Genomic DNA, 12,023 nt, shown 5'->3' on the forward strand with positions numbered 1-12,023 from the left:
TAATGCAATTCTTCTTTTGTAGAATAAATGAGGAAAACTATCAGCATCTTTTTTTTTAATGTATTAGGGTTAGACCTGGGCTACCAAATTCTAAAACAAAGTGGCAATTTTCCAGATCATACAGAATCAAGTTTAAAACAGGAATGCCAACCAGTAGGGAAGATTAGATATTCCAGACATAAAATCAATCCATTATAAGAGTTTAATCTGTGAAAAAACATAGGGTGCACAACAGTAGAAGGAATCACTATTTAATGTTTTTTTTAACCATTTCTTTGTCAATTCATCATTTATCCATCAAATGTGTGCCACTTCCTGTGTAAGATGCTGAGCATAGAGAAGGGGGTCTCTGCCCTTAAAAACCTCCAGTAGACTCATCAGCATGTGACGTGCCAGCACCTAAATCGACAGTTAAGAAATAATAAGTGAATGAAGAGGAAGGGAAGCCCAGGAGAAGCCCTCAGGGAGCCCATCTCATGTCTCTTGATTCGGGTAGGGATGGCATCTTCCCAGAAGGAGGGCCTGGCCCAAAGGATGGCCAAGGTTCAGGTAGAAAAAGTGGGGAGGGTTTTCCAAGCCCAGGGCCTGGTTCATACAGAGGCATAGACATGGAGGAGAGCGCCCAGGCATCTGGAGACCAACTGAGAGTAAGGAGAGAAGAGTCAGGAGTGGAGGAAGGGCTCGCCTCGCCGTCCAGTGGGGATGGGTTAGCCTAGAGCTCTGTTTCTCCCCCGACACTGCTAAGTTCCAGCAGAGTGCAGAGTGAACCACAAACCTGCTGTAACTTCCTAAAGGAAGCAGAATAATGTTTTCTTAGCTCTGGTGAAGTGATAGATTACTGCCAACAGAAGAAATTAAGTATTCTGTCAGAAGCAAGATTCACAGACTGTGATACAGGTAAAAGCTTTTGCATGACAAACTAATTAGACCCAAAAAATGAAACCATATTGGAAAAATATGCAAGAGTTATAACTTACCAAAGCTCAATGGAAAATGGATAACTGGAGATAGCATGAGGTCATGGAAAGAGAGTGTTAAATTTGGAGTCCATCAGGCTCCTCATTACTTGTATGGTGGAACCTCTACCGACAGTTTCTTTGTCTTTAAAATGGGAATAAACTTTTTCACAGAGCTCCTGTGAATATTAAAAAAGAAACGTAGTAAAGCACTAATATTGGATTGGCACATAGTAGGCACTTACATCAGTTCCCTTTCCTCCTTTCATCATTTATAAAGACATTCAAAACTAGAGCCAACATTTTGAGTATTTGTGCCAAGAGCTTCACATACATTATCTGATTTATTCTGTATAATAACCCCACGAGTTAGGTACTGTAGTTACTCTCATTATATAGATGAGAGGGTTGAGGCGACTTGCCTCCTGTTTGAACAATTCCTTAATAGAGCTGGGGTTTGAACCCAGCTCTTTCTTTATTCAAACCCAAACTTCTAATCCCCACGGCACTCTGCCTCTTAGCATGTGGGCTAAGACAGTGAACAGGCATACTGTCTGTAAGGAGATGAGCAGAAAAATCACTGTAAGAAAAAGCCAACTGTGGTAGAGCTGTGGAGAGACAAATACACTTCCAGGGAAATGAAGGCTTTGCAAAAGTCATCAAGCTTTTCTAGAAAGAACTTGGAAGAGCTGTACAGTGAGTGCAGTAGAACTACTGCCCCTGTGACCCAAAGAGGACAGCTCCTGTGGTGGAGAAGCAGGGGACCTGGCTCACTGTGTCACAGCTGTATGACTCTGGCAAGGCCCTTCACCTCTTTGTTCCCCAGTTTTCTCATCCACAAAATACAACCAAACAAAACAGAAAAACCGTGATAGTTCAATATTCGAGGGATTTTGCAAAGATTAAGTTCATTCATTGATTTATTGATTCATTGTTTCATCTGGTCACTTATTCATTCAATGTGTATGTGTTGGACACTGACTTATGTGTCAAGCACTGTGCCGGGAGTACAAAGACCTTGACATTGAGATACTATTAATAGTAAATAATACATACCATCTATGTGAGAATGCTTGGTAAATTATGAAGCACTGTGCAAAGAATATTTGGTATTATTATCTCCTTGGCTGAGGGGGCAGGGGACATCTCCCAATGAAGTAGCTCAAATATTGTTTCTAGTAGTTAAAATTTGTTATTAACACAAATGCCCAATGACAGAAAAATGACCAAGCAAAGAACATTCTATAACTATTAAAAATGGTAAGAGCTCGGCCGGCCGAGTGGCTCAGTTGGTTAAGAGCTCGCTCAAGAGTTTGAGCTCTGAGCAACAGTGGTTCGAGTCCAGCCCGAGCTGAGCAGCCGCTCAGCTGCCAACAGGTAGCAGGATGGCTCAGCTAAAAAACAAAACAAAACAAAAATGGTAAGAGCTCTCATTCTTTCAAAATAAGCATAGCTGCTGGGAAATAGGACTTTTTTTTTTCTTTTCGGGGATTGGTCTGTTTGGGCTACAAGAGGTGGCAGAGACAGAGGAGAAAATGACCCTGCACAAAGTTAATGATAGTTTCAGAAAGTGTTTGCAAATCAAACCAGCACAGGGTGGTGACTAAGCCTGAATCTATACACCAGTGCAAATTATTGGAAATGTAAATTTAAAAAATATCATGTAACTTGAGTTTTTTGTCTGCAAGATGACAACCAGTTAGGATTTACCCACTGCTCCTAGCCCAGTGATTTGGGGGGTTGTCTTGGCATTGGGTCGATATGGCCAGGATGCCCCTCCTAGCCTGCCTGGAGGCTGGTCCTCACTCTGTCTTTTGTTTCAGACTATGTCAATCTGTTCAGCACCAAGTGTCACGGCTGCGATTTCCCCGTGGAGGCTGGTGACAAGTTTATCGAAGCCCTGGGGCATACCTGGCATGATACTTGCTTCATTTGTGCGGTATGTTTTTAGCCTGGGGTTCTGACTTTCTGAGAAGGGGCAAGAGGGACCAAGTGGGTCAGGTGACCCACACTCTACATCCTTTCAACTCTGACATTCGAATCTGAACATTTTTAAAAGCCGGCAAATACCATAATGCCTTGATATGTCACAGTTGAGCAAAGTTTTATTACTAATAATTTTTATAAACCAGTGTGGCTTTGTTACTCTCCATTTCATTAAGGACAACAGAGTGCCAGGATCTGGGTAATATGACTTTTTTTTCTTTTTGGGGATTGGTCTGTTTGAGGTATAAGAGGTGACAGAGACAGAGGAGAAAATGACCCTGCACAAAGTTAATGACAGTTTCAGAAAGTGTTTGCAAATCAAACCAGCACAGGGTGGTGACTATGCCTGAATCTATACACTAGTGCAAATTATTGGGAAAGGAAAAAAAAACAACCAATCATGTAATTGAGTATTTTGTCTGCAAGATGACAAGTAACCAATTAGGATTCACCCACTGCCCCTACCTAACCCAGTGATTTGAGGGGTTGTCCAGCAGCCCTACCAGCATTATTCTCAGTAGGTGGGAGCAGTGAATGATGCTTGGATTTAAAAAGGGGTGGATTGCTTCTTATGGTTACAGGTTGTTTTAGATATGATGAAGTGATTCAAGGGTTTTCCTCTAAATTTTCACCAACACTAGATTGGAGCTTATTGACTAATCCTATGAAAAGCTGAGATAAGGCTTCCTTTGGTAGAACCTTTAGAAAGCAGGACTGGGTATCATTTATTTTTCCTAAATGGTCTTGTTCTTGATATGTAGTTGCCAGGAGATAAGCCCAAGATTAACTGCTAACCACGTGTAATTTATTTTCTGCTAAACAACCTGGTCATTTTTACCATGGGAGATTGGCATTTTCCTTCTCAGAGCTTCAGGTTGGTTGGGGAGGAGACGTGATAATGAGCCACTGACATTTAGATTCTGCATGAGAGTTAAGAAATAGTCATCCCTGATAAAGCCCTGTCCTGTCAGTCTGTCACTGCCTAAACTTTATTTGGGAAAATTAATGTGCTACTACTATTTTTTCTTTTTTTACCAGAGCTGCTTAAGGAAAATTTTGGGAATGTATGAAAGATCTGTTTAAACTTTAAAAATTTTTATGGACTTATGACAGAGGACAACCCTAGTCATAAAGTTTACTGCAATACACTTCAGGTTTTACAATTCATTTCTATACTGCCCCCCCACTCCATTAGTGGGGAGTACTGTGTTCACTCTGTGTATTAGTCTGCTGGGTCTGCCATAACAAAATACCACAAACTAATGGCTTAAATAAAAGAAATTGATTCTCTCACAGTTCTGCGGCCTAGAAGTCCAAATTCAGCAGGGCCGTCCTCTCTCTTCTAGTTTCTGGTGTTTGCCAGCAGCCTCAGTGTTTCTTGGCTTATAACTGCATAACCAGTCTCTGGCTCTGTCATCAAATGGCTGTTTTTCCTCTGTGCGTCTGTGTCTTCACACGGCTGTCTCCTCTGTGTGTGCCTGTCTCTGTGTGCTTCTCCTCTTCTTATATCCTTATAAGAATATAAGGCCATATTGCATTTAGGGCCCACCTTACTCCAGTATGACCTCATTAACTTACATCTTAATTACATCTGCAAAGACCCTATTTCCAAATGAGGTCACTGCTGTGTCCCCATGCTGGGTAGGCTGGTGGTACTAAGGGTTTGGACTTCAACATATGAATTTGGAGGGGGGGCGGGGGACACAATTCAACCCATAACACTGATTTTCCGTCTCTTTAAATAGATTCTCTAGTTGCCTTTTAGGGTCCTTTAAATACATCAGGGCCTCCGCTCCAAAAAGGGACAATGCTATAAGTATACTGGCTTTGAGGTTGTCCCCTGCAGAGCCACAGCTCAGCAAGGCACAGCATATGGCCCTCTGACCCTTACATTCAAGCCATGGCTTGTCTGATCCTAAGATGCTGCCTGCAAGTCTGGTTACCCTACTTCTGGAAGGATCCAAGAGATTTGAATAAGGTTCAGGAAAGACAGTGGCACAGAAGGCCTGTTTTCTGAGGACAGGCTGATGAGAGATCTGTGTCACATGGAGAAGGAACCATGACAAAGGTGAGCATAGGTCTGCTCCCTCAAGCCCGCATCTTTGGCTGAGAGCCACGACAGCACAAGGCCCAGAGGGAGCTCAGAAGAAGCAATAAAGCTTAGGGTTGTTCAGGCAGAGATTACAAATAAGTTCTACTTAGGTGTGTGTGAGACACCCACAGCACTGCCCAAGGGATCCTCCCAGAGAAACCAGGCAGATCCCATCCTTTGGAGAATCAACATGGAGAATCATTATGTCTTCCCCCAAACTAGCCCTCCGTGACACTCACTGTTCTGTTAGGATATATCAAAGTGGAGCATGGTTTTACTTTTTGGAAAGCAATCTTTTCATTGGATAACTCTGAGGGCTTTTTTTGGTCCTCCTTCTATCACTTTATATTTCCAAATCACTTCTAATGAGCGTGTAATTTTCCTACAATTTAAAAAAAAACAACTAGTAAGAAAGGTAGATCAGGACTAGCCCTCCCAGCTGACATGCGGTATTTCCCATCAGTCATATCTTGGGAGAACACATCCTTTAGACTAATTCAAATTACCAAATACTCCTTGAGTTTTGGGAATACAAGAGTATTCCAGAACAGGTCTCCACCTTCAAGGAATTTAGAATCTTGAAAGGAAAATAAAGCTAACATATATAAGCAATTAGAGAACAGAACAAGACAACATCTCCAACATCCCAAGTGTATAAAATGAAGACTGAGAAAGGGCAGTGAGGGTCAAGGTGATGGTTCAGCTCCTGTCTGCCTTTAGCACTTGGGTTCTAGGTAAAGGATTTGGGTCATTCCTTAGTGGGGGAAAGATGTCTTACTGGCCCCCTATTTCTTCTAAGTGTTCTTGGTTTCTAGCCCTTCCCCCCTGGTGTGGGTATCAGGAGGGGATGGGTGGGGGTATCACTTTTGGGAGCAGTCATAAGGGCCCCTGCACCTGGCCTTCCACTCTGTGGTCAGCACAGTCTGTGTTCACCACTCCTTCCTGGCCAGGCAGGCCCTGATGCTACTTGACCACAGAGCCTGGGAGATGGACCATCGCTGCTGTGCCCCTGCTGGGTGGGCTGGAGGCCTCCTCTACCACGAAGCCACCTTGCATCCCACCTGCAGTCTCCTGGCCCAAGACACTGAGCATAGCCTCTGCATGAAAGCTCCTGCCCTCAGCCCCCTCTTATCAGTGAGCCATCTCTGAGGCTCTGGCCCTTCCTTACGTGTTGGTCTTAGTCCCCCAATCCCCTGTCCAGCATGCCTCATCCCCGAGGTCTCACAGGCTGTCAGCACTGTTCCAGATCAGGCAGGGTTGGGGGCCATCTCCTTGCCAACTCATTCCAGAGCTGCCTTTCTGTCTCCCCTGAAACCCATCCTCACTTGGATCTTGAGTGCCACCGTCTTGAAGTTGTCATCAGCATCTTGAGGCCACCACAAGAGGCTGGTTAGATTCAACATGACTGCATCCCCCTGGGACGTGATGCTTGCAGGCCATTGGCTTCCAGAGCTCATTGGAAGCCCTGTGTGACCCCAGGTATAATCTCCTCAGCTGACCACCAGGGCTGTGCACATGGGGCCACCATGATGGTACTTTTCTTTCCACCTCTACAAGCGGACACATGCTCACTGACCCGCCCTCATCTCTGTAGGGTGATTTTTCTATTATCATGCCTGCTCGAATGTGAGAACTCCACCTGCATTTCTCCCAATGTGGCCCCCAGTTCTGCTCCCCACTATGGATCCTCAGTGATCTCTCTGAGGCTGGAGCCTGTCCCAGCTAAGGTGACTTCCCAGCTGACTCTGACACATTGGCATTATTGCCCACCAAGGGCCAGCCTATGTATTGGTAGTCCAACAGACTTAGAGGGCTGCCTCTACACAAGTCCGTAAACCTAGAACAATTTCTAGTAAACATAGCCCCTCTCTGCTGTGGGCTGTGCAGAAAATGAGCTTAGAATTGGAGTCTTGCAGACCTGGACATGGGTGCCCAGCCCTACAACTTACTAGGTCTGTGACTTAAACAAGACGCTTGGGTTTGCTGAGCCTCAGTTTTTCAATTGTGAAATGAGGAAAAGTCATACCTATCCCATAAGGTTTTGTAAAAATTAAGTGAGATCATGTACATAGAATGTCTGCACCCTACTTGACGCACAGTACCTCAACAAGTATTACTCAGCTCCCTTTTTCCTGTGATGTCTCCATCTTCAAACTGCACTCATATGTTGCCATCATGGGAGTATATAATTTTGTCTCTTTTTTTAACATAATATTTCCCTGCATTCACTTTTCCACATTTGATGTATCTTTTTCATGGTGCCATTCCATTGGAAAAATGTACCGTAAACATTTTACTTAATCATCTCCTTATTGAGAGAAATTTTAGTGGTTTTCAGGTTTTACTTGAGCACATGCTGCTTGCTTGACCTGTGCAATAGTTTCTTCAAGATAAAATTCTCCAGAGTGAGGTTACTGGGGTACAAGGCAGGCACATCTTTATGGCTCCTCTTCAGTGTTGCCACATCCCCTGAAGGAGACTGGGCTTATTCACGTGTCCCTAACAGCGCAGATAGGCCGGGTTCCCTTTGGCATTGCACTTTTGATTACATTTTTTTTTTCACTTTTTGGCTACAGTCATATAAGGTTAAAGGTGACAAGTCATTGAGCTTTTTTTTTTCCTATATTAATACGTATCTAGTGGTATGTATGGAGGTTTTTATTTATTTTTTCTTTAATTATTAGTGAGGATAATTTTTCTGATGTGTTTGTTAGTTTACTAATGGTATTTCTTTAGGTGCTAATCATCTCTTTGGATATTGACTTATGAACTTGTATTGGTTCCTTATATATTTTGGATAGCGTTAATTAGTCTTCATCATGTATATTTTCTCTAGACTATTTAATTAATTTAAGTTGAGATTTATTTCATGTTCCTCTTTGGATGTGGTAAATTTTATATAGTTCAATCCATCTACTCTGCTTTATTCGTTAAGAATTTATAGTGGGGAGGGCCAGCCGAGTGGCGCGTTGGTTAAGAGCTGGCTTGGGACGCCAGAGGGCACCGGTTCCAATCCCACATATGAGGGCCAGTGACACTGTCCTCTACAGCTAAGATGCTGAACAACAACAGCTCAACCTGGAGCTGGGCTGGGTTGCCACGGGCTACTGTGTGTAGCCAGCAGCCAGCGTGAGCGGCCAGGAGCCGCAGTGAGCAGCCGTCCAGAAGCCGGAGACTGATGTGCCTCGCCCGGGAAGAGCGCAATCATGGTGCCAACTTGGGCCGGTGAAGCAACATCCTCTACAACTAGACTGAAGAACAAAATGACAGCAACTTGTCTGTTCCCCTTCCCCCAATTCCCCAATAAAAATCTTAAAAAAAAAAAAAGAATTTATAGTGGGGAGAAATAGGCTGTTGCCTTTCCTCCCATCAGCATGTGACAGCACTGTTTCATAAAGGGGTGACTGAAATCATTTGCTCATGTCCATCTGCCTCACGGGCTGCAAGACCCTGTGTCACGCTGGTCTGTTTTCTGTCCCAGGTCTGCCACGTGAATCTGGAGGGGCAGCCGTTCTACTCCAAGAAAGACAAACCTCTGTGCAAGAAGCATGCACACGCCATCAACGTGTAGGGCGCCCAGGCATCTGATGCGGACAGGCGGGGAGCTGCTCCAGCTGCTGGCAACAATGAATTCAAGGAGGCTGACGTTTCTTTTGGGGAGGAAAGGGGGAAGACAGGAAGCAACTGAGCCCTTTTGAAGTATAATTTTAGTCCTTTCTTCTGCACACAGATTGTGTATTTGCATAGTTCAGACTAGAAGCCAAATGAAGATTCCTAAACCACGCTAGTAATTAATCCAAGACTGAAATTGTACTTCAGACATTTTGGACAGAATTCCAAGAACTCAAAAGTGAAAAACAAAAAGTAACTTTCCCAAAGTGATACACTTCATGAGGTCGGTCACCAGAGCAGGGACAGAGCTCAGAGCAGCTGTGGAGAATCTGAAGCATTCTGTGAGTTCTTTAGACCTCCTCCGGCAAACAAAATAAAGTGCCAAATAATCCTCGCTGCAGGGTGTTTTTAGAGCCAGAGCTGAGAGCTTGTTAGCTAAGACCAATTGGGCTTTCTTTCCTCACCAAAAAAGGAAGTGTTATTCCATTACGAACGTCATGGAGCTACCTCTGTGCATCAGACTTCAGACCTTGAAAAGACTTGAACATTCTAAAGGGAGCCCAGACATCCAGAGTTATGTTTTCTGGAGCCCCTGAGCAATTGACCTGGCTTCTGGAAGGGCTGTGGCTCACACTGCTGACAGCTGAGGAAAGATGGGCTCTTCAGCTCCCCTCTTTCAGTCTGAAACATCCGATGTCCCAGAAGTTTTAGCTCCTTTTTGAGTTGTGACAGGAAAGTGGAATTGGGTTTTTCCAGTTTTACTTTGCTGTGTGTGAGAGATTTTAAAACAACTCTGGGTTGTGTTTGGTCTTTGTTTTGCTTTATGAGGTTAGTTAGATGAATATCCAGTCACGTGCACGTATTTCACTCCCAGTGAGTGGTATGATCACTCACTTACGAAGTCTTCCTCAGCACCCCTTCCCCCAACAGGCTAGTGAACTGTGGAGAAGAAGAGACAGTGTCTGAAACAGGATTGCAGAATAGGCTGAGGACATGCCCAAACTCTGGGTGGGGAAGAGGAACCTTCCATTCTGCCAACCTCGGTCGGCATGCATGAGTTGGCAGGCCCCTCCACCTGAAATCAGCACCATCCTTTTCATGTGTTCCTTTAAATGCAGCGCACTGATTATGTACCATCACGTTGACTGCTGGAAGGAAAAGATGCGCTGGTATATACTCATTTGCCATTTGGGCCAATATTTTGAAAATGTATGAACTGGCTTGATCTAACAATTATTTAAATATTTATTGAAATAGACTTGGGTCTTCACACTTCTTTAAAATATTAGTGATAGTTTGAGTTAAGTAAGCATTTTAAAGCTGTTTGAGGATAAAGAGAGAGGCTTTAGTTTCTGAGGTTGAAAATGGTATGTATATAGTCTCTTTCCCTTTTAGGAAGCACTGTTATTATGCTTGTTGAAATGGCATTGAAGCAAATAGTTTGAGTGGATGTTTCTCACTTGAGCACAATACTTGGGCACTCTTCTAACTCACTGCTACTCTTCTCACTCCTGTTTTGGATTTTCTCTTTGCACGCTTGAAATCTTTTATGAGAATATATTATAGAATACTTTTTCTTCTGAGAACTGAGGCTTCCAGGGGACTGCATTTCTGCCTGAATATGTCCCTTCTCCCCAAGAGAGAGGGAAGCATCTAGATGTGTCCGCAGCAGGAGGCCCGTGTTTCTTTCCAAGGGTAAAGCCACCAATGTTACCCAGGGAGCACCCGGAAGGATGTACACATGCTCATACGGCAGGGCCCTAATGGAACTGGTGCTGTGAGAAAGTGAATATAAAACACCAAGCAGAGTAAAATTTGTGGGGAGTACCTGGAGAGTTTTCAGGAGTTGCAAACAAGTACCTTGGAGCATTCTGTTAAGTTTTGGGAAATTCAAATATACAGGACAAGGAGGTTGCTGACTCTGCAGAAAAGCTCTAGGCAGATTTTTTCTTTAAAAAACAAACAAACAAAACCCCAAAACTATTAAATTATCAAGGACTAGTCTTGAGGAAAGGAAAAAAGTCCCCTAGAGTTAAGTGTCCAAAACTTAAAAGAATTTATACACACACACACACACACACACACACACACACACACACATGATCATAAAAAAGTGTGTGATCATTAAAAAGAAAAGTGAAATATCTCAAAGGAGAACTTCATCATAGTTGTTTATTGAATCATTTTTTTCTTTTTTTACATCTCAGAGCTAGTGTAGATTCTGAGGGACTCTTATTTACCAAAACACAAAATATTTACCAAAGCACAAAACAAACAAACAAAAATTTTAAAGGTAGTAGGGAAAGGAGGTAGTTTTGAATAGTTTCTCCCATGTCTGCAAGTTTGGCATAGCATCAGGGTTAAGGTTGTATCTATTTCAAATTAACATCATGTGTGGCCTACAATACCAAACACAATTTTTAATAGTCATGGTGGAAAGTACCCGTTGGATCTACAGTTCTTGTCTCATTGTTGACATTTATTTAACATTTATAAACATTAATTTTTTGCAACTGAATGTCTTGTGTTTGCAGTGTTTGTGTTAGGAATCTAGCTTTTATAATGTTAACTTTTCAAATCATGTACTTTTTCTTTGGGATTTTTTTTTTTAAGATTTCAGAAATGGAATATAGTGTGTTAGAGGTGTGCACAAAAATATTTTGCATGTTTTTTGGGGTTTTTTTTGGCCCATGTGAATTCTACTTTTTAGCAAAATAAAACCCCCCAAAAGGCTGTGCAAATACAGATTTTTCTGTGTAAAGTTTTTTGCATGTGATACCAAAAGCAGGTTTTTTTCTATATGACCATAAATAAAAATTTGAGACAAAATACCCTGTGGAGAAGAAACAGATACACCTCACTTGGTCTGTTGGCTGTGTGGCCCAAAGGCAGTTTATATGTGAATAATGCAAAGCAAATTGTTTTGCATGCAAAGAGAATTTTCTAGATAAATAATAAACTGAAGACCAAACTTTGCCTTTTGTTTTTGGAAAAGTTCATTTATTTAGCTACTTGGTGATTAAATATTTCATATTAATTAATTTTTATTCTGTTCTAAATGACTTAATGCCTAGAAAAGTTGCTGTATTTTCTTCCATATCTTTAGTTTTGAGATAAGCTTGGAGAAAAATCCTCTCCTGTCATTTTTTTCCTTTTAAATAATGACCCTTCTGAGGGTATTGTGCTTAACAAAACCAACTCATTCTTTTTCAAGGTATTCTGTTTCTAGGCATTACTTAAAAGAAAGGAAACTTTTTCATAATCTGATTTTTAGCACCTGAGTCAGATTTTGAAAGCTATGCAATTACAAGTAGAAATAAAATCTCTATATTTTAGTACTTTTTAAAGCTATAGCATTTTTGAAAATAGGTGATGGA

General features: G+C 42.3%; 1 protein-coding gene across 14 annotated transcripts in view; it reads left to right on the forward strand.

Moving 5' to 3' along the window:
* LDB3 (LIM domain binding 3) overlaps nt 1–12,023 on the forward strand; it is a 72,628-nt gene that overhangs the window by 50,325 nt on the left and 10,280 nt on the right. For 7 of the 14 annotated variants that reach the window (XM_019660484.1, XM_019660491.1, XM_019660494.1 and 4 more), the window contains 2 exons: nt 2,780–2,895; nt 8,516–11,622. In XM_019660484.1, coding sequence (XP_019516029.1) covers nt 2,780–2,895; nt 8,516–8,605 — 206 coding nt within the window. In that variant the 3' untranslated portion in view covers nt 8,606–11,622. Of the gene's footprint in view, nt 1–2,779; nt 2,896–8,515; nt 11,623–12,023 lie in introns of those variants that run through there. The other 7 variants (XM_019660482.1, XM_019660489.1, XM_019660483.1 and 4 more) reach the window with 1 other exon arrangement.

This window comes from Hipposideros armiger, unplaced genomic scaffold (genome assembly GCF_001890085.2).
Source record: "Hipposideros armiger isolate ML-2016 unplaced genomic scaffold, ASM189008v1 scaffold_319, whole genome shotgun sequence".
Classification (NCBI taxonomy): Eukaryota; Metazoa; Chordata; class Mammalia; order Chiroptera; family Hipposideridae; genus Hipposideros; species Hipposideros armiger.